The sequence below is a fragment of the Podarcis pityusensis genome (genome assembly GCF_964106645.2).
Source record: "Podarcis pityusensis genome assembly, chromosome: 16".
NCBI lineage: Eukaryota > Metazoa > Chordata > Lepidosauria > Squamata > Lacertidae > Podarcis > Podarcis pityusensis.
Genome location: NC_138041.1, coordinates 34958395 through 34981624, shown reverse-complemented (window position 1 = coordinate 34981624; position 23230 = coordinate 34958395). Strand labels below are relative to the sequence as shown.

At 43.7% G+C, this 23230-nt stretch overlaps 1 protein-coding gene across 2 annotated transcripts in view; it reads right to left on the bottom strand.

Moving 5' to 3' along the window:
* Positions 1-10212, bottom strand: part of STX2 (syntaxin 2) — a 37503-nt gene extending 27291 nt beyond the window's left edge. Inside the window, exon 1 of one of the 2 annotated variants that reach the window (XM_080985272.1) lies at positions 10005-10212. In XM_080985272.1, the coding sequence (XP_080841398.1) occupies positions 10005-10034 (30 nt within the window). In that variant the 5' untranslated portion in view covers positions 10035-10212. The remainder of the gene's footprint in view (positions 1-10004) is intronic. The other variant, XM_080985271.1, reaches the window with a different exon arrangement.
* Between the last annotated feature and the right edge of the window lie 13018 nt (positions 10213-23230).

Below are 23230 nucleotides of genomic sequence, written 5' to 3'. Positions count from 1 at the left end.
CATCCACTTCCCTTGCAGCAGCTGCTGCTCTCTATTCCCTGCCTACACAACCCATCTAAAGTCAATGCACATTTCCCAATCTGTAACACCTGAGCAATGCGCTCCTTCCCATTTGCCTCACTAGCATGATTACCATGCTCAGGCTACATAAACACAACATGTGACTTCTAGAAACAATAGACTGTGTACTTGCTTTTTCTATGTAGCCCATGTGCAATAAAACTCTACTACATATACACTTGCCCCCCTGAAAAACACTTCCTGAAAATCTGGCTTCATTCTGAAAATAAAAACTTAACGTGGATTGATTCTGCACCACCTCACAGTATGTCCACTTGAAAACAGATGTAGGAATGGGCCGTGTGTGTGTGTGTGTGTGTGTGTATCCACACCTGCCCAATAAGATACCAGATAGGTACATACCAAGATCACCACTTCCTCCTTCATTCACCTTGGACAAGTGCAGGAAGGAAAAGGAATGGATAACCTAATCAAGGGGAGGGTTTTCAAAAGCATATAAATTAACCACACCCACCCTTGTGGATGGCAGGATCACAAATCAATCAAGACGGGAAGAGGCATGCTGAGGACAAACTTGAATAATTCCAAATTGTGAAAAACTACATTTTTGTGCTGCAAATGGGTTAGTGTGTACACAGCCTCAGTTACACTTCACACAATGCATCTGTTTCTGCGTACCGATCCTCACAGTGACCTTGTTTCTTCCAGTCCCCACCCACCACCTTCTTCTTTGGAAGCATGAGCCCAAGAGATACAGCTTGCCTAAAGCGACCTCAGGAAGTTGCACTTCATCCAGGAACCAGTTCAGGGTTTTGCTTCTTAGAGACTGTGCCTCACTTTAACCCATGCCTTCTCATATATCCCTAGCAGTTATAGTACGGATTTCAAACCTCTGCCCCACAGACATCACATTCATTCACCTCCCCATTCCAGTTGCCATCTCATGCACCAAATGTCACCTCCAAACAAGCATGACAAACCCAGGGGCCAAGCTGTCCTCAGCCCCCTCAATATTTGTGGGCTAGGGATCTTCGCACTGGTGCATCCCTTTGAGGATTGCAAGGGCTACTTATTGGAAGGTGTGCTAGGGACATGGTGGGGTGAACTGTATTTGCCCTGGTGCGTCCTCCACCAGGGATGTGGTGGGGCAAAACATCTTCATCCCAGCTCATCCCTTTGATGATTGCCAGGGCGCCCTCCAAGAAGGCGCCCTGGCAAACTCAAAGGGATGCACTAAAGCACGTCAGCAAGCCCCACGAAGGGGGAAGAATTAGCCTCGCCAAGGCAGCCTTAGCCTTGAGACAGCGCAAACAAAGACAACTTAAGATGGGGTGGGGTGGGGGTGAGTTGACCTAACTGGTTTGGGGGGCCATGTGCGTGTGACATCATGCACGCACGATGGGTACCCCAATGTTAGGCGCAACTCGGCACCTTTGCCTCCAACCATCATCAACATGATTCACTGCCTTAAAGTTCCTTTACACTGGCACAAATGCACCTGACCCCAACTTGCACATCCCTCAAAGAACATCTCATTCATTAACCATACTCTGAAGGTAAACCACCTATAAGGGCAGCTGCCAAACTGTATGCAAAACTAAACCAATCATTAGAAGAAATTGTAAGCCCCAAATACCAACCCACCCAAACACCTCCCCACTGCACCTCAGCTACTGCATTCCAACCAGGGTGGGTAATTTGACACATCTCTGCATTAGGTGTGATTTGAGTATTTGATCCCTTCCAGCAGAGAGATACCTCAGACTTATCCACTGTCAGAAGAAGTGGCCTGTTCTGTATTAATTACTACTCTGGGCTTTCTCTAACACATGCAGAAAGCATTAAGGAAGATCTGTGTTCTTCTAAGGGCAAATTGTTCTTACCCTTAGGAATGCTATATGGGGCAAAGGAAGTCAAATGTGGCTCCACTGCTTCAGAATGTCAGGGAAGAAAATAATTCTTAGATGCAACAAGGGCTTGAAATACACCTCTTCCTAAGGGACCCCGTAAGGGGCTCCGGATCGCGGAGGGGGTAGCGGCGCTGTGGGTCGTTGCGCAATCAACGGAGCGAAGCCGCGTTGCTGTTGCCGGTCAGCGCTGACCTTTCTTCCTGCAATCTTCAAATTCAGAAAAGCTGCAACTCGTGAGTAATTTGGACTTTAAGTAATTTGGACTCTAATTTGGACTCGTGAGTAATTTGGACTTTAAGAATTTTTGGAGACCTTTAAAATCTTGAATTTGGCTGAAAGCGGAGTGACGATAAACAGGAAGCCCGTCTTCCGCTAACACTGAACTTGAAAGCAAAGAACAGGAGGAGTGGAGACTAAAAGCGATGCTTTAATCAATTGCTGGCACCTATTTAAAATAGCTAAGGGCAAAGAGATTTTAAGCTGTTTGCTTTTGGACTTATTTGGGAACAAGGATATCTTTCTTCTGTTGAACCAGTGGATTATAAATTAAATAAGAATCCCAGGTGCTGGAGCTGCCTGAGTAATTGAGCATCAGTCTGCAACATTGGATACTTTGAATTTAGACTTTGAAACATTCTGAGCTGGAACTTGTTATTTTGAAACATCTGCAGTCTAAGCACTGTCTGAAATACTGTTTTGCCTTACATATACTCTGTAAAAATTTAACTTTGTGGAGGTCGTTGGATGTTGAATTAGAGCTACAAATTTGAATTGGACTTGACTTTCTCCCTTAAGACATTTTAAGCTCCCTCTAGAGGATTTTGGACTTACAGCAGTGACTGTGTTTTACTTTCCTTTTCCCGGCCTTCTGTTTGACTGTTGCATCTGGGCTTCTACATTCTCATGGGAACAACTCAGTTTGACCTTGGCCCTTAGATAATTTTGGAATGAGCGGAACAAGGAAAAGGGGAAGAACCAAACAAACAACTTTAACTTTATCTGCAGCCTCACAGCGTAGATCATCTGTGCCTGCTTTGCTTTCCACTTTGCCTCCTGAGACAGAGGCGGCCTCCCTGTCACAGGCAGGGGAGGGAGAAACGGAAGAATTACAATTGGAAGATATGGCCTCAGGAGGGAGTGCTTCTGTTTTAGATAAAATTTTTGAAAAATTGGAGGCTTTGGATAGAAAGGCTGATTTGCAAACGGCTAAAATTGACCAGAATACAGAAAGTCTGAATAGATTAACTGGACAAGTTGCACAGAATGTCCAATCCATTGGAGAATTGAAGGAGGCTGTAGGTGAAAACCGGAAATTGGCTGAGGATACTAGTCAAAGACTGGGAGAATTGGAGAAAGAAGTTAGACCACTCAGCAAACAAGTTGGAGAACATCAGATTCACTTTTTGATGACAGAGCTGCGGAACAGGGAGGCCAACTTGAGGATACGGTCAATACCAGAAGTAGAAGAAGACAATTTAACTGAGTTTTTGACCAAAGAACTTTCCAAGTTTTGGAAGTTAGAGGAAAAAGATTTTAAAATAGTATCTGCTTTCAGGCTTGGAAGATTTAGGAGGAAAGAGAAGCCCAGAGATTGTTTGATTATATTGAGATCCAAGGAGGAAAGGGATAAGATTTTGGGCCTGCACTACGGGAAGTCACTGGACATCCTGGACAAGAGAATTGAAATTTACAAGGATATCCCTAAACAACTGTTGGACCTTAGATCTGACTACACGGAACTAGCAAGATTGTTGAGGAGCAACTCAATTATCTTCAGGTGGGAGTTTCCTCAAGGATTATCTTTTACTTTCAGAGGGAAAAAGATCAAAATTAGAACATTGGAGGATAGAGACAAGTTTCTGGGAGCCCACGGAGAAGATCTTCACAAAGGACTTGGAGTACCAGGGCCCGAACCTTCAGGGGAGCCTGCGCCCTCGGATCCTCAGGGACAGGAGAACAAGGTACCACCCCAGCAAGAATAACCAGATTTATTCAGGATGTCTCTGCAGCTTCTGAGCTGGAATATAAATGGCTGCAACAGTCCGGAGAAAAGGAGAAAAATCTTTCACATTTTAAAAAAAGAACAATTGGATATTATTTGTTTACAAGAAACACATGTGATTAGGCTCCACAGAAAAGTGTTAATAAATAAAAGACTCGGCCAGGAATTTATATCTTCTGACATAGTCAAAAAGAGAGGCGTAGTGATTTATGCAAAAGAGAGCCTTTCACCTAAATTTCTGTTTAAAGATGAAAATGGAAGAATTTTGGCAATAGAAATACAACATCAAGGAGAAAAAATTCTAATATTAGGAATTTATGCCCCAAATGAAGGAAAATCGGATTTTTATAAGAAGTTGCATGAGACTATGCTGGATTATCTGGATTACAACAACATCATCATGATGGGAGACATGAATGGAGTCGTATCAACCAATATGGATAAGTCACAGAATCAAAATGTTACTAAAGAGGGAAGACTGCCAAAGACCTTTTTTGAAATGACTGACAATATGGACTGGATTGATATTTGGAGAGTGAGAAACCCCCTGGGAAGAGAAGGAACATTCTTCTCTGAAGCCCAACTGACTTGGACAAGAATCGACCAAATATGGATAACTAGAAGTCTGGCACCCAAGATTAGAAAGGTGGAAATCTGCCCAAAGACATGCTCCGACCACAACGCACTGAGAATGGATATGACGCTGATCCCAACCGGCTCCTTTAGATGGAAGATGAATGATGGCCTGTTTAGAGACCAAGAGATTGTAAAGAAGGCCCAAAAAACTCTAAAGGACTATTTTGAGGTTAATATGAACACCAGGGTGGAAAAAAGAACCATATGGGACGCAAGTAAAGCTGTGATGAGAGGGTTCCTGATACAACAGAACACCATAAAGAAAAGATCACAGAATGAAAGGAAGGACAAAATTTTGGAAAAAATTAAAGAGCTAGAGAAGAAGTTAAGATCTAACCCAAAGTCTCAGCCGATTCTACGAGAAATTAAACTTTATCAAGTACAATATTCTAAATTGATAAACCAGGAAATAGAATGGAAGATTAAAATAATGAAGCAAAAAACTTTTGAATCGGCTAACAAATGTGGAAAACTGCTAGCTTGGCAGTTGAAGAAGAGACAAAAACTAAATACGGTAACAAACCTAGAGATTGAAGGAAGAAGTATTCAGAACCCTGGAGAGATCAGAAAGTGTTTTCAGAAATATTTTAAAAAGTTATATACTCAAGGGCCACAAGATGAAATTGAGATTAAACAATTTTTGGAGAAAAATGGATTAGCAAAGCTGTCAGAAGAAAACAAAACAATTTTGAATGGTAAAATAACACGACAAGAGATTGAGCAGGCCATCCAGAACATGAAACAGGGCAAATCGCCAGGGCCAGATGGGCTGACCTCCATCTACTATAAGACATTGAAAGACTACCTGATACAACCATTGTTGGAGGTCAGCAATGAAATTATGGAGGGGAAGAAGGCGCCGGAATCATGGAAAGAAGCTTTTATCACATTGATACCAAAATCGGAAAGTGAAAAGACACAATTAAAGAACTACCGTCCCATTTCCCTTTTAAATGTGGATTACAAAATATTTGCAGATGTTTTGGCACGTAGATTTAAGAAAGTTCTAAATGAAGTAATTCATAAAGACCAGGCAGGCTTTCTCCCAGGTAGACAAATGTATGCTAATACAAGGAACATCATAGATATATTGGAACTTTTGCAAACAAACATAAATACTAAAGCAGTTTTAATCTTTATAGATGCGGAGAAGGCCTTTGACAACATATCCTGGAAATTCATGAAAGGGAATTTAAAAGAAATGGGAGTGGGACGGGGGTTTGAGAATGGGATTGAGGCAATATACTCAGAACAAAAGGCTAAACTGATAGTTAACAATGTGGTTACAGAAGAGTTCAAAATTGAAAAAGGTACACGACAAGGCTGTCCGATTTCCCCACTATTATTTATCTCGGTTCTGGAAGTGCTCCTGAATATGATTAGAGGGGATCGGCTGGTGGAAGGGATCCAGGTCGGAGCGAAACAATATAAACTTAAAGCGTTTGCAGATGACCTAGTTCTGACATTACAGGAGCCGGAATCTAGTACGAAAAGAGTATTACAACTGATTCAAAACTTTGGTCGAGTGGCGGGATTTAAATTAAATAAACAAAAAACCAAGGTATTGGGGAAAAATTTGACAGATACTGAGTCGGAACGGTTTCAGAGGGAGACAGAGTTAACGGTGGTCAAGAAAGTGAAATACCTAGGGGTAAACATAACAGCAAGAAATCTGAGTTTATTTAAAGATAACTATGAAAAATGTTGGTTAGAAATTAAGAGAGACTTAGATAGTTGGTCAAGATTAAAACTTTCTTTGTTAGGCCGAATAGCTGCCATCAAGATGAATGTATTGCCAAAAATGTTATTTTTGTTTCAGACACTACAGATTGTAGACAAGACAGAATGTTTCCGGAAGTGGCAGAAAGATATTTCTAAGTTCGTCTGGCAGGGCAAAAAGCCCAGAATTAAGTTTAAGATATTAACGGATGCAAAAGAAAGAGGGGGCTTTGCCCTGCCAGACCTAAAGCTGTATTACGAAGCGGCAGCTTTCTGCTGGATAAAAGATTGGCTACTTCTTGAAGATACGGATGTATTAGATTTAGAAGGTTTTAATAATGCATTTGGATGGCATGCATATTTATGGTATGACAAGGTTAAGACAAACAAGGCCTTTAAGAACCATATTGTCAGGAAAGCAGTATTTAATGTCTGGATAAGATACAAAGACTTATTGGAGAATAAAACTCCGAGGTGGCTGTCACCCCTAGAGGCTAAGGCCCGAAAAAGAGCCAATATGGAGGCCAACTGGCCAAAATATTGGGAGATATTAGAAAGAGATGGTAACAATTGGAAATTGCAGAGTTTAGAGAAAATGAAAGATAAAGTGCGGGACTGGTTACACTACGCTCAGATTAAAGAAGTATTTAAAAATGACAAAAAGTTAGGATTCCAGGTGGAGAAGTCAAAGCTGGAAACTGAACTGTTAGAACCTAAGACTAAAGTACTTTCAAAGATGTATAATTTGTTGCTGAAATGGAACACACAAGACGAAATGGTCAAATCGGTTATGATAAAATGGGCACAGGATATTGGGCATAATATTATGTTTGAAGACTGGGAAAGGTTATGGACCTCTGGGCTGAACTTCACTGCATGTAATGCTTTGAAGGAAAATGTAATGAAAATGATATATAGATGGTACATGACCCCAGTTAAATTGGCCAAAATATACCATTCGTCTGATAATAAATGTTGGAAATGTAAGGAAAATGAAGGAACATTTTTTCACCTCTGGTGGACTTGCCCGAGAGTGAAGGCCTTTTGGGAGATGATATATAATGAGTTAAAAAAGGTGTTTAGGTACACCTTTACTAAGAAACCGGAGGCCTTCCTCTTGGGCATTGTCGGCCAGAGTGTGTTAAAGAAGGACAGAACATTTTTCATGTATGCAACAACAGCAGCAAGGATATTGATTGCTAAGAACTGGAAAACTCAAAATCTACCTACGTTGGAAGAATGGCAGATGCAGCTGATGGACTATATGCAACTAGCCGAGATGACCGGCAGAATTCGAGACTTGGGAGAAGAGAGGATGGAAGAAGACTGGAAGAAATTCAAGATTTATCTGCAAAAGTATTGTAATTTGGCTGAATGTTGATTAGGATGTCAGAGTAGAAGTAATTGTCTACCACTAAATAAGATTTAAGTTTAAACTATATGTTAATGATCAAATCCAAGATTACGAACAAAATGATAATTTGTTTGGAAACAATTCTTTAACGATGCAAGTGTGTGCGGGAGGCGTGGGGGAGTCTAAAGTAATGATGAAAAGATGTCAAATAATTAATGTTATTTGTTTAAATATGTTTATGTATTGAAAAACTTGAATAAATATATATTAAAAAAAAAAAAAAAATGAAATACACCTCTTCCTAGCATCTAAAAAAATCACAGAAGAAACAGGTACTTCTGAAGCTAACCACAGCAAACCAACTGGGAAAGCGTTAAATATTTTTAAAAGGTAACGAAAACTCCCATCATCCATTCTTATAGTCCCTGTTGTAAGAGGAGTTAAGGAGTACAGAAACACCTGAAGGATTGCAGGTTATCCACCCATTTAAAAGATAAGTACAGTCCAGTCCAATACATACACAGTTGCACAAACACACTTTACATTAGATGCCTCTAAAAACAAACAAGCTCTATTATATTAAATGTATGCATACATATTTTTATTGTACTGTACTAGATAGTCATTAAACTTGTTTATACCTTTTTGTAAAAAAATTATGAAAATGTAAAAAAGAAAAAGGGAGCATATACACTACAGATTTCCCTACCCAATGAACCTTGGGAACTGCAGTTCACTCCTCAGAGCTACAATTTCCAGCACACTTAAACTACAGTTTCTAATATTCTTTGGGAGGGATGTGCTTTAAATGTATGGTGTGTACACAGGCACATACACATTTTAATATGTACATTATATAATGTGTATATGTGTTAGATTATATATGTTTCTAAGCATGTTCTGCTTTTCTGCACACAATGAGAATCTGGAGCAGTAAAGAAAAACAGATCAATTTAGCATAGTAAAAACATACATGCACACATTTTATCTGAAATGAGTTTTTATGAGAGCAGTACAATGAGGATGCTATAAAGACAGATCTCAAGCTACTCAAAAGTGAGTCCCATAAAAGAAAATGTAAAAAACAAAAGCTAATCAATCTAGCATAATAAAAATATGCATACACAGGAGTCTTTATGAAATTCGTGCACAGGTCAGATAAAGACAGTTCTCAAGAGCAATCCCTTACTTGCCTACTCAAAAGTAAGCCCTATTAAAGAAAAAGAAAAAACATCGAAGCAATCCAACATAATAATATAGTGCACATGCACATTTTAAGACAAACACATACTCAGAGCCCAGTCCTTTACACACCTACTCAAAGTTAAGCCCCATTAAAGTAAAAAAAAAATCCAAAACCGAGTACAGCACAATAATCATCATAATAAAAGTGCACATGCACATTTTATATTAACATGAGGCTTTAATGAGAGTAAGGCAAGGAGAATGCTATGAATTAAGAGCTCTTTTACATATTTTCAAGGCTCTACACACACACACACACACACACACACACAATTGTGAGAGCTAAATACCCACTTTAAATAGCATGTTCATGCTTAGCCTTTTAGAAGCAGGTTATTGCTTATGTTTTTCCTGTTATTTGTCTTCTCAATTTGTATTTTTACACTGCAAACTGCCCTGTGATCTTCAGATGGAGAGATAATACATACATACATACACACTCAAAAAAATGTCTCTTTAAAGTAAGCAAATAACCCCCAAATGAATAAATCCAGCACAATAATAATGAAAACAACAACATTAATGAAATGCGCACTCACATTTTATATTAACACGGGGGTTTGTATTTTTAGGTGTGTTTATTATGAGAGCAAAGCGAGGATGCTTCTAACACGGAGCCCAGCCCTTTAGGCGCCTATTCAAAAGCAAACACCCGCTGTAAACAAAGTAAACAAAAAACTAAACAACCCCCCCAACCGAAATCCAGCAAACTAATAAATAATAATAATAATAATAATAATATGCACACAAAAACACACACGTTTAGCATCGACACGAGTCTTTCACGAGTGCAACAACACGAGGATGCTGCGAAGTGCCCAGCCCCTTTACATATGCCTACTCAGAAGTAGCACAGAAGGAGGAGGGGGGGACAAATAAATAAATAAATCCTAGCAATAAAATAGCACCCGATTTCATATTTATACGTTTTACGTTACACCCGAGAGCAGCAGCGCGAGGTGGACCCGAACTCGGGGCTCAGCGACCCCGGGGCGCGCCTACTCCAAAGTAAGCCCCCCGGAACCCCACCCCAGGGGCTGGAGCCCCTCTAGGGGGCGCCCTCCAGACAACCCCCCCGCCCCCCCCGGGACCCTCCCTCTGCCGCCGCCGCCCTCACCGCTGCCAGCTCGGCCAGGCGGTCCCTCATCTCGGCCAAGACGGGGCCCGGGCGGCCCTCTGCCTCCTCCTCCTCCTCCTCCACCGGCCGCTCCCGGGGTTTCAGAGGCGCCGCCGCCGCCGCCGCCTCTCCGCGCGCTTCCCCTCCGTCGTCCCCCTCACGGGCTGCGGCTCCCTCAGCTGCGATGCCAGGGCAACCACCGCCTCCCGCGCATGCGCCGCCGCCGCTCCCGCGAGCCGAGCAGCTGAGGAGAGCGCCGGGGAGGCAGAGAGGACCGCGCGAGGAGAGGGGCGTGGCCCATATGCAAATATAAGCAGGTGGGGCGTCGCTTACGCAAATCGAGCGCCCTGGGCGGGGGGGGGGGGGCGCGTTCGGGGATTCGGTTTTGTATGCCGCTTTCGCCCGCGAAACGAGTAAGAATAATGAGATCCTGCTCGGGGCTGCTTGCAGCAAAAGGAAGAAGGGGTGCATAATGTTCTTTGTTTTTTTAAAAAAATAGTTTTAATTAAGTTTTGCAGTTTTATATTCATCGCAATAACGTTATCTCAAAGAGAAAGAAAACTACAATTCCCGGACTCCCCCCTCAACTTCCTTTTCTGGTTCTTTACATATTAACTTCTCCAGCTTATTTTATGATACCTTAATATTGAATTCTTTAAGTTGAATATTGTTATGTTCTTATCATTTTTATACCATAATTGTTTTCAAATTGACTCTTGCACTTTGTTTTTTTCCAATTATGACATACATCTCTGTTTCTTTTAGGGGTGCATACAGAGCCTAGGACTTGTCGATTAGAAGGTCGGCGGTTCGAATCCCCGCGACGGGGTGAGCTCCCGTTGCTTGGTTCCTGCTCCTGCCAACCTAGCAGTTCGAAAGCTCTTCAAAGTGCAAGTAGATAAATAGGTACCTCTCCAGCAGGAAGGTAAACTGCGTTTCCGTGCGCTGCTCTGGCTAGCCAGAAGCAGCTTAGTCATGCTGACCACATGACCCGGAAGCTGTACGCCGGCTCCTTCGGCCATAATAAAGCGAGATGAGCGCCGCAACCCCAGAGTCAGCCACAACTGGACCTAATGGTCAGGGGTCCTTTTACCCTTTTTAATTTTCAAGCGGGCGCTACGAGAAACGATTTCGCAATGGCACCGCAAGGCAAAAAATATAATACAAATGAACATTTGAATACTTTGTATATTTAACTGGTATAGCTCAGTTAGTAGGGGATGAGGTTGGTAATCTCAGGATCATGAGTGTGAGCGTTGGGCAGAAGATTCCTGCATTGCAGGAGGTTGGACTCGGTGACCCTCATGATGCTGTCCAAGTCTACGATTCTGTATGGGAAGATTACTTAAGCAACATACAGCATCCCATAGCGATTAGTTATCATTTGTTGTTGTTTAGTCGTGTCCGACTCTTCGTGACCCCATGGACCGTATAGTTAAAGCTATGGTTTTCCCAGTAGTGATGTATGGAAGTGAGAGCTGGACCATAAAGAAGGCTGATCGCCGAAGAATTGATGCTTTTGAATTATGGTGCTGGAGGAGACTCTTGAAAGTCCCATGGACTGCAAGAAGATCAAACCTCTCCATTGTGAAGGAAATCAGCCCTGAGTGCTCACTGGAAGGACAGATCGTGAAGCTGAGGCTCCAATACTTTGGCCACCTCATGAGAAGAGAAGACTCCCTGGAAAAGACCCTGATGTTGGGAAAGATGGAGGGCACAAGAAGAAGGGGTCGACAGAGGATGAGATGGTTGGACAGTGTTCTCAAAGCTACCAGCATGAGTTTGACCAAACTGCGGGAGGCAGTGGAAGACAGGAGTGCCTGGCGTGCTCTGGTCCATGGGGTCACGAAGAGTCGGACACGACTAAACGACTAAACAACAACAGGTGCTAGAAGCAGAGGGCCTGTCTGATCTCAGCTGGGAGGATGCTCCACAAAATTGGGCTCACAATATTGTATGCACGGCTCCTGGTGAATACAAACTGTGTGTCTTATCCACAGAGGACTATAAATTAAATTTATGAATTGTACACCACCCAGAAAGCTTGTTATCCTGGGCTGGCATCCAAATGCCATTGATAAATAATAGGTATTTGTGAGAAAGAGGATGCTGAATGAGATGGACCGTTATGTTTCATCAAGGGCTATAAGCCATGAGAGCAAAATGAAACTTGCCCATTCAGAGGATGTTTATCTCCCAAGTACTGGGAAACAAAGGAAGCAGCCTCACCTTCCTGCTTCTCAGAGGCAATCAAATGGCTCCAGTTCTCATTTGACAATGCTACCATAATCTAGTTTTCCTCTATAGAAACATGTACATGTAAAAATATAATAAGGAATGAAAAACAAAAAAACAAAAAAAACAAACAAAAAAACAAATGGCTCCAGTTCTCAATGGAATGTTAGCCGTCTTAAGGAACCTTAGGTGCGATTCAGAAAGGCAATTATGTTGTTAAGATTGCAGCTTTAAAAAGCAGGAAATGTTTATATAATGTGGCATACCTATTGAGAAATAAATCTGAAACAGGCATGTTTCCAAAGCGTGTCCTGTTCTTAGCATGAGCTGGAGCAGAACGAACAAAACTTTTTTTGGGAACTGTCAGCCAGCGACCGGTTGTTAACCATCTTAGGACCAGAAAATAAAAGAAATTGTTTTAGTATAGATTGTCTGTTTAGCATATTTACATATTTTGGTTCTCTCTCTCTCTCTCTCTCTCTCTTTCTCTCTCTCTCAAACACAGTCCACAAATGTTTTGTTTGCTTGTTTGTTTATTGCATTCTGTACTGCTGTTCACACCCAAGGTGGTTTACAACTTTAAAACACTGATACAAACAAATTTTATAAAATGTAGAGTGACAAGATGCTTTCAGATGACCCATTTGAGCATTCATCCGGCTTTGTTTGCACAAAGTTTGCTTGGATGTTAGAATACCCCTGCACATACATACATACATACATACATGTAATGCAACACAGTAAGGCTAGGATGAATCCTGTTGACTGAGCATTCACAGATCCTTCAAGTGTCCCTATTTTCCAGGGACAGTCCCGGATTTACAGAAGCCGCCACAGTTTCTGATTGGATCCCGGAATTTTCCACTTTCCTTTAGGATGTCCCTATTTTCATCAGAGAAATGTTGGAGGGTATTGAGTTATGCGACCCCCGAGATAAGTAACTATACAATTTTTAGAAGACATCTGAAGGCAGTCCTGTACAGTGGTACCTCGGGTTAAGAACTTAATTCGTTCTGGAGGTCCGTTCTTAACATGAAACTGTTCTTAACCTGAAGTACCACTTTAGCTAATGGGGCTTCCCACTGCAGCTGCGCCGCTGCCTTGAACATTTTGACACATGTATATTTATCTTGTGTTTACAGTGGTACTTCGGGTTAAGTACCTAATTCGTTCCAGAGGTCTGTACTTAACCTGAAACTGTTCTTAACCTGAAGCACCACTTTAGCTAATGGGGCCTCCTGCTGCCCCCGCGCCGCCAGAGCACGATTTCTGTTCTCATCCCGAAGCAAAGTTTTTAACCTGAGGTACTATTTCTGGGTTAGCAGAGTCTGTAACCTGAAGCGTACCACTGTAACCCAAGGTACCACTGTATAGGGAAGTGTTTTTGTTTTTGTTTAAAGTTTAATGTTTTATTACATTTTTATATATGTTAGAAGCCGCCTAGAGTGGCTGGGGCAACCCATTTAAATGGGTGGGGAATAATAATAATAATAATAATAATAATAATAATAATTATAGCAGCTATTACTATTAGGGAATAGGACATCCTTATTTTCATCAGAGAAATGTTGGAGGGTTTGCATTCATCCTGATTTGTCTGTTGGGAGGTTAGGTCAGTGGTCTTCATCTGGTCCAGACTTAAGACTCACCTCTGACTTCCAGCCTGCAATTTGGGTCCCACTTTCACATATTCACTTCTGATTTATACCTATTAGTGTCAATAAGGCACATTATTAATTCTAAAATGACAATTCACAAAGCAGTATTATACATAGTGTTTCCTTAGCATGACTGCTAAATGAAACTAGTGGTGTTACACATGTTCTTAGCAAAAAGGCTAAGAAGCTATTGAAAACCAGTGATTCTCCCCCCCCCCCGACACATTATGTCAACTACAGTGGTACCTCGGGTTAAGTACTTAATTCGTTCCGGAGGTCCGTACTTAACCTGAAACTGTTCTTAACCTGAAGCACCACTTTAGCTAATGGGGCCTCCTGCTGCTGCTGCGCTGCCGGAGCACGATTTCTGTTTTTATCCTGAAGCAAAGTTCTTAACCTGAAGCACTATTTCTGGGTTAGTGGAGTGTGTAACCTGAAGGGTATGTAACCTGAAGCGTATTTAACCTGAGGTACCACTGTACTGCACAACCCAGCTACCCACCTCAGCAGACACTTAGGCATTCTAGTCCCTAGCATACTTCCATTCTGGGGGAAGCTTAGAAAGCCATAGAAACAGACTAGAGAGTGAACAGTGTCCCTGCTCCATAGAGAGGTACAGACATAGCTATAGGAAGGTAGGGCATATGGTTGCCAAGAAATATAATTATAGAAAAAATGCCCTCATCTTTCTCCTGATTTGCATCACTCAAGGAAAAAGATAAAATAAGAATTGGTCTGATCAGCCTCTGCTGGAATCCAACAGAGCAGCAACAGCTGTTCTGTGAACCACCCAGGAAGGTCATGTGACCTACATACCTGTGGGTCCCGACCCACTGATTGGAGGCCTATAGGTTAGATCAGGGGTAGGCAAGCTAAGGTCCGTGGGCCAGATGCGGCCCAATCGCCTTCTCAATCCGGCTTGCGGATGGTCCAGGAATCAGCGTGTTTTTACATGAGTAGAATATGTCCTTTTATTTAAAATGCATCTGTGGGTTATTTGTGGGGCATAAGAATTAGTTCATTTACCCCCAAAAAATATAGTCTGGCCCACCACATGGTCTGAGGGACGGTAGACCGGCCCATGGTTGAAAAAGGTTGCTGACCCCTGGGTTAGACGATGTTTTGTCAAGCAAATGTTATCCCTCGTGTCCCAGTGCATTTACTTGTCACTTTCCTAAACACAAAAAGTCCCGGTTTCTTTGCAGTAATGGTGATCAGGTTTGTTGCACAAGAACTTTAAAGGGTAAAGGTAAAGGGACCCCTGACCATTAGGTCCAGTCGTGACCGACTCTGGGGTTGCGGCGCTCATCTCGCTTTATTGGCCGAGGGAGCCGGTGTACAGCTTCCGGGTCATGTGGCCAGCATGACTAAGCCGCTTCTGGCGAACCAGAGCAGCGCACAGAAACGCTGTTTACCTTCCCGCTGGAGCGGTACCTATTTATCTACTTGCACTTTGAAGTGCTTTCGAACTGCTAGGTTGGCAGGAGCAGGAACCAAGCAACGGGAGCTCACCCCGTCGCAGGGGTTTGAACCGCCGACCTTCTGATCGGCAAGTCCTAGGCTCTGTGGTTTAACCCATAGCACCACCTGCATCCCCTTTAATCATGCAACCTGGATTTGATGGTAGGCGATTCAATCACACCCCAAAATACAGTCTGGAAGCACCCCAGAGTCTTCCCAGGCTGACTGGAAGCTCCCTGGCTTGCGCCTCCTTGTTCTGCCTCATCCCATGTCTTCCTTAAGTGGCCCCAGGGAAGGTGGGGGATTGTTTTGACTTGCATATATCTAGAGAAGAAGTAGGCAACCTAAGGCCCGGGGGCCGGATGTGGCCCAATCACCTTCTCAATCCGACCTGCGGATGGTCTGAGAATCTGTGTTTTGACATGAGTAGAATGTGTCCTTTTATTTAAAATGCATATCTGGGTGATTTGTGGGGCCTGCCTGGTGTTTTGACATGAGTGGCATGTGTGCTTTTATTTAAAATGCATCTCTGGGTTATTTGTGGGGCATAGGAATTCGTTCATTCCCCCCCCCATATAGTCCGGCCCACCACATAGTCTGAGCATAGCTGTCAACCATCCCTTATTTGGCAGGAAAGTCCCTTATCCCAGCACTGTGTCCCGTTGCTGTCCCTTATTGATGATGTCCCTTAAATTTCCCGGGTTTCAAAGGAAGCAGCTCCTCTCCCTCCCTCCCTGCCAGCCAGCGAAGAGGGAGGCTCCAACTGTGTTGCTTGGCTGCATTGCTCACCCAATAAGGAGTCTAAGAACTGGGGGGTGGAGCTTGCATGCCTTGTGCCGATCAAATTGGCCACATTGCCTGGGGACTCGCCTTTGCTCAGCGCTTCCCAGCGGAGAGGTGACGGTGGTTTTCCTTGCTGCATCCCCTTTGCTGGGTTGCTGCACTGTGGGAACCACCGCTTGAGGCTTCGTTTGGCGGCTGACTGGGCTTTCTGCCTTTGGCTTGGAGGGGCTCAGAAGTCAAACATACCTGTGCTTGGAAAATCCCTTATTTTGGCTGCTGATCCCTTATTTTCGAGGCTGGTGGTCCCTTATTTTCAAATCTGTAAGTTGACAGCTATGAGTCTGAGGGATGGTGGACTGGCCCACGGCTGAAAAAGGTTGCTGACCCCTGATCTGGAGTCTGCTCGTGGAGAGGTTTCCCTTCCCACAACCACCTTATGCCTGTTGGAATTACGGGCAGTGAAACCCAAAGCCTGGTGATTAATGAGCAGGAAGTCCTGCTGAACTCAGTGGGATAAATAAACATACTGTGAGTCTGTCTACATTCCAATAACACCAGCTCCTGGATACTGTAACAGTAATCTTACTCAGAGCCAGCCCAAAACATTTTGGCACCTGAGGTGAATCACAAAAGGGTGCCTCTGTGAGTGAGGATCTACATCAGGAACAAGCAGTGAATAAATATCGACATGGGGATCTGCTGCTGCTGCGGATCCTGCCACTGCTGACGGTTGCCTCACTTTGCCTCATAATTGAGCTGGCCCTGGTCTGACTGTTCTCTTGATGATATTCTTATTTATTTTAAAGTATTTTATATACAGTGGTATCTTGGTTTAAGAACAGCTTAGTTTATGAACAACTTGGATTAAGAACACTGCAAACTCGGACGTAGGTGTTTTGGTTTGTGAATTTTGCCTTGGAAGCAGAACATGTTGAGTGTGTTCCATTTGTAAATTGAGTCCCCCGCTGCTATGGGAAAGCACGCCTTGGTTTAAGAACGCTTTGGTTTAAGAACGGACTTCCGGAACGGATTAAGTTCATAAACCAAGGTACCACTGTATCGCTGTCAGAGAGACCCTCCAAAGCAGTTTACGTAAGATTATAACAATAAGCATCATTTAAAAAAAGTTTGCATTAAATTATGGGACGCGGGTGGCGCTGTGGGTAAAACCTCAGCGCCTAGGACTTGCCGATCGCATGGTCGGCGGTTTGAATCCCCGCGGCGGGGTGCGCTCCCGTCGTTTGGTCCCAGCGCCTGCCAACCTAGCAGTTCGAAAGCACCTCCGGGTGCAAGTAGATAAATAGGGACCGCTTACCAGCGGGAAGGTTAAACGGCGTTCCGTGTGCTGCGCTGGCTCACCAGATGCAGCTTGTCACGCTGGCCACGTGACCCGGAAGTGTCTGCGGACAGCGCTGGCTCCCGGCCTATAGAGTGAGATGAGCGCACAACCCTAGAGTCTGGCAAGACTGGCCCGAACGGGCAGGGGTACCTTTACCTTTACCTTTTGCATTAAATTAAAGGGAAAGGACAACTTGCTTGTTTTAGAAGATGTTCTCTCCCCTCAGAACAAGATGACGCCTCTGTGGTGGCAGTTGGGAGACAGAGGGGACACTATGAGGGCTGGATGGTGGTCACTCCCCAAAGCTTCTCCCCCCCCCCCACTCCTCAGGGCAAGATTGTGTGCTTTCCCTAATAGCTATTACATTTCGTTATACAGTAGTAACTTGGTTTAAGAACAGCCCTGTTTACGAACTATTTGGTATACGAACTCTGCAAAACCGGTGTTCAAGTTAGCAAAATTTGCCTCAGTCTTCGAACGGAAGCCAAATGGTGGAAGGGCACTGGCCACGGGAGGTCTCATTAGGGAAAGCACACCTTGGTTTAAGAATGATTTTGGTTTAAGAACGGACTTCCAGAACAGATTAAGTTCGTAAAGCGACGTACCACTGTACTGGGAGAACTTCCTCTTGTACTGCACCTTACCCATCTATTTGTCGTATAAATGCTACTCAATATTGATCCAGAGTAGATTCCAGTGTATACTTAGCAGAGTAACAACTTAAACATGTTGCAGGATTCCAAAAAAGTAGACCAGAGGCAATTGTATTTCATCCAGCAGAGCTTTGCTGCTACTGAAGGCAAATGAGCATAATGGTCACAAATCCAATACATTCAGGACTGGCACTGTTCATAAAAAAAATCCAGTTGCAGCAGACTTAACCTAAACTTACAATATCTTATAATACTGTAAGTCTAAACCTTAACACTATACAGTACAGTGGTACCTCAAGTTACATATGCTTCAGGCTACAGACTCCGCTAACCCAGAAATATCACCTCGGGTTAAGAACTTTGCTTCAGGATGAGAACAGAAATTGTGCAGCGGCGGCACAGCGACAGCAGGAGGCCCCATTAGCTAAAGTGGTACTTCAGGTTAAGAACCGTTTCAGGTTAAGAACGGACCTCCAGAAGGAATTAAGTTCTTAACCCGAGGTACCACTCTATACAGAACACCACACCAGAACAAAGAGATATAAAGAGAAAGAAAGTGAAATCCAGTCTCCTGGCCTATTATAGTCAGCATGGCCTTGACAGAAAGATAACAGAACCAGTTTAAACCAGCTGTACTCAGCTTCGCAGAAGGAATAACCCAAACAAGGTAAAGGTAAAGGACCCCTGGACGGTTAAGTCCAGTCAAAGGCGACTATGGAGTGTGGCTCTCATCTCGCTTTCAGGCCGAGGGAGCCGGTGTTTGTCCACAGACAGCTTTCCGGGTCATGTGGCCAGCAGGACTAAAGCGCTTCTGGCGCAACAGAACACCGTGACAGAAAGCAGAGCACACGGAAACGCCTTTTACCTTCCTGCCACAGGAGTACCTATTTATCTACTTGCCCTGGTGTGCTTTCGAACTGCTAGGTTGGCAGGAGCTGGGACAGAGTAACGGGAGCTCACCCCATTGCCGTCCTTCTGATCGGCAAGCCCAAGAGGCTCAGTGGTTTAGACCACAGCGCCACCCGTGTCCGTACCCAAACAAGAACCTTCTTTCACGCAGAGTACAGTGGTGCCCCGCAAGACGAATGCCTCGCAAGACGAAAAACTCGCTAGACGAAAGGGTTTTTCGGTTTTGCGTTGCTTCGCTAGACGAATTTCCCTATGGGCTTGCTTCGCAAGACGAAAACGTCTTGCGCTTTTTTCTTAAAGCCGCTTGAAGAGGCGCAGTTGCGACGGACCGTGCTTCGCAAGACGAAAAACATCGCAAGACGAAAAGACTCGCAGAACGAATTATTTTCGTCTTGCGAGGCACCACTGTAGAAACCTTCCAGAACCCTCTTGAACTAAGCAGAATAGGAAAGATCTGTACACATCAGATCAATACTTCCTGTACTAAGAAATGCAAACTGACACTATTAACATCTGCCGGGGATGTTACCTTCTACTGGGCAGGCATGAAACAGGGCTTTTTCTGTGGCTGCCCCCTGATTAGAGAACTCCTTCAGAAATTACATTCAGTTGTCTCCATGTAGGCCTCATTTAGGTGTAAGCTGAAAGCCATTTTGGAAAGGCCGTAGCTCAGTGGTAGAGAATCTGCTGTGCATGCAAGAAGGTGACGAGTTCAATTCCCAACATCTCCAGGTAAGACTGGGATAGAGGCCTGCCTGAAACCGCGGAGAGCCACTTCCAGTCAGTGAAGACTGTACTGTGCTAGGTGCCCCAATTAGACAGATTAAGCAATTTCCCATATCACTGTATTTCCCCCCGCCTTTGGAATACAACGAGTCTTTCAGCTGACACTTCTTCTGCATTGTTATGAAGCTAGCATTATTTTTTATTGTTGTGTTGTGTCCTGCAAACCCCCCTGGCGTTACTTTGAATGACAATACACAAAGGATACAAACAGAATCAAAAAAATTATGCCAGTTTTTTGGAACTATAAAGGCAAAGAGAAGGCTTGTCACCGTCGTATTCATAACTGCTCTTTCCCAGTCCCAAGATAAGGCTGGCATTCTCTTTTGACACATAGGCACATGTATCAATGGGTTAGTTTATCCATTCAGCAGAAATGAGTGGCAAAGCTTTTCCTGGGCTGTACCACCAGAGTTTGCAGGGGTGTTGTTGTATCTGAATGCTGCTACTATACAAAAACTCAAATAATCTCCCTGCACGACACAGCAAAGTTAGGCTACTCTTCTCATTGCTACTTTTGTACATGCAGGGTGTTTTAATAGGGCCCTGCATTCAAACCGGCAATGTCTAATGGTACATTTCAGAATTGGACCTGCTGCTTGTTTCTGATAAATGGTAGAGAACATGAGAAGAGAGGCAGGCAAAGACAACATCTACACCAGAGGTGGGCAGACATCAGGTTGCTGCTACTGTCTACCATCCAGATCCACTGAAAAGAGACAAAGGCAAAAAGAGCCCTCAGTCTGAAATTTTGTATTCTGGTCTAGAACCTAACCCTAATCCCAATTTTGCAATTTAAAGCAAGTAGCTTTTCCTCAAAGAATCATGGGGGCTGAAATTTCTCAAACTGAGCTAAATTTCCCAACACTCTTAACAAACTACAGTTCCCAGGATTCTTTTTTTTGGGGGGTGGGGGTGGAACACAAGTGCTTGAAAAGTATGATATGTATACAGATGCTTGCCTATGATCCCTTCAAGTTTTCTCTGCCAGTTCATAGGAGCTTTGGAACACTCAACAATCAAAAGCAACTTTTCCCACAACATATTGTATTGCCTGCACTCCAATTTACCTGGAGTGGTGGGACTCCAGGGGTTCCGGCGCTTACCCAGCATATGGTTTCCTTGGAATGAAAGCCAAATAAGACTTTAGTCTTTTCAGTATACAGTGGTACCCATTCGTTCCAGAGGTCCGTTCTTAACCTGAAACTGTTCTTAACCTGAAGCACCACTTTAGCTAATGGGGCCTCCTGCTGCTGCCGCACCGCTGGAGCACCATTTCTGTTCTCATCCTGAAGCAAAGTTCTTAACCTGAGGTACTATTTCTGGGTTAGCGGAGTCTGTAATCTGAAGCGTATGTAACCTGAAGCGTATGTAACCCGAGGTACCACTGTACAGTGTTTTATTTACACTTAATGTACACCTCATTAACACTCCCAACAGATATTTGTTCCGCATTAAGTTTATAGGTATAGGTAAAGGTAAAGGGACCCCTGACCATTAGGTAGTCGTGGCCGACTCTGGGGTTGCGGTGCTCATCTCGCTTTATTGGCCGAGGGAGCCGGCGTACAGCTTCCGGGTCATGTGGCCAGCATGACTAAGCCGCTTCGGGCGAACCAGAGCAGCGCACGGAAACGCTGTTTACCTTCCCGCCGGAGCGGTACCTATTGATCTACTTGCACTTTGACATGCTTTTGAACTGCTAGGTTGGCAGGAGCAGGGACCGAGCAACGGGAGCTCAACCCGACACGGGGATTTGAACTGCTGACCTTCTGATCGGAAAGTCCTAGGCTCCGTGGTTTAGCCCTAAAGGTATCATAGCTTTGGGTTAAGCACAGCTGATGGGAGTCAAGCTTCCCTCTGCAGCTTCCAACCCAACCAAACTCTCCAACACTAGTTCCCTGGCCTATTGTTTCCCTTCCTAAGATGATGTGGAATCCAGCTAGGTGAGAGAGGTGGCAGATTGCCTCATGGAAGTATCTTCCATTGCCACTAGGGCAACACGTCTCTTTTAGCTAACTCTTTGAGATGCTGGTGAGGCCGCCCAAGGCTGTTACCTTAACAAAGAAATTTGTTTGAGCTGTACACCATGTTTCTGCTTGTAGATTCTAACCCCCTCCATGCAGGTCCTGATGGGACCCACTCTGCCCACCTGCGATTCCCAACAACTGTTATTCATTTCTGACAGTGGAGATGGAACATGGCTAAATCAACTAAAGGTTCTCGTCTCATCTGAGCAGCAAGCCCAGCTGGTACCCTTGTTGTGAGAGCAACAAAACCCACTGGGAGTTCAGAAGCCATGGTATAGGTCAACAATGACTCAAAATAGCCAATTAAGTTTCTATTTCACAGGGATTTGCCAGTCAGGAGCTGCAATACTGTATTGGGTAAGCAATGCAGTCTTTTTGCCTCTTAGTTTCAAATCTGAAACATGTTTCATTAAGAGGTGTGTTGTGTTGAACTCCTTAACACATAAAAGGCACAAGGGGGGGGGGAGTGCCAAGACAACACTTCATTGTTTTGCCAGACTAGATAAAAGCTACGGTAAGTTTTTTGAGGACTGAAGCTAGGCCAGGCAAGAAGACAGAACAAAGGCAGAAAAGGAGGTAGTGAAAGAGGCTTGATAGCATTCTGGTCTGCTGCTGTGGAAAACCAATCTATAAAGAGATAAGGTGAGAAAATACACAAACTCCCTTCCTGACCTCTAGAGGCAAACTGATAAATTCTCAGAAGAAAAACACCCACAACCAACTCTGTTTATCACTTCATATAGCATGATCCATTAGAATCTGCTCTAATCAAAATAAATTATAATTTGAATACAAATATTACTTATTTGTATAGCTGAAGCCATTACAAAGCAAAATACATAAAACAGAATAAAATTAATTGCAGTTAAAATAACTGTTAAAACCAGGTATTCTGTCAGATAGTTTTGCTCTCTTGAATTTAACTTATCACCCCCACAAACTTTTCTCTTTAAAATGTCTGCTCTAAATGAGAAACAGACCACTTTTTCAAAGCTGTAGGGAACTGTCCCCTAATAAAAATTTAATCAGGACACCCAAAGAAATTATGATTGTTCTTCCTATTTATCAGGATGAAAACCTTTAGTTGATTTAGTTGTATCTAGTTCTGGCCGCCATGTTTTAAGAAGGATATTGGAATGGCATGTTGCCAAGGGTCCACTGGGGGGGGGATGAGTAAGATGGGGCGGGGAGCATTTTTCAGCCTGAGGGCCACATTGCTTTCTGTGCAACCTTTTAGGGGCCATATGCTGGGGTGGACGGTGCCAAATGCAAAAGATCAGTGACTGTAAATTTTATCTTTGTACAGGTTAGTTTCCACACACGCTCATGTATTACCCATCCAGGCAACAAAGAGGCATTATCTGAGTTCAGGGATGTA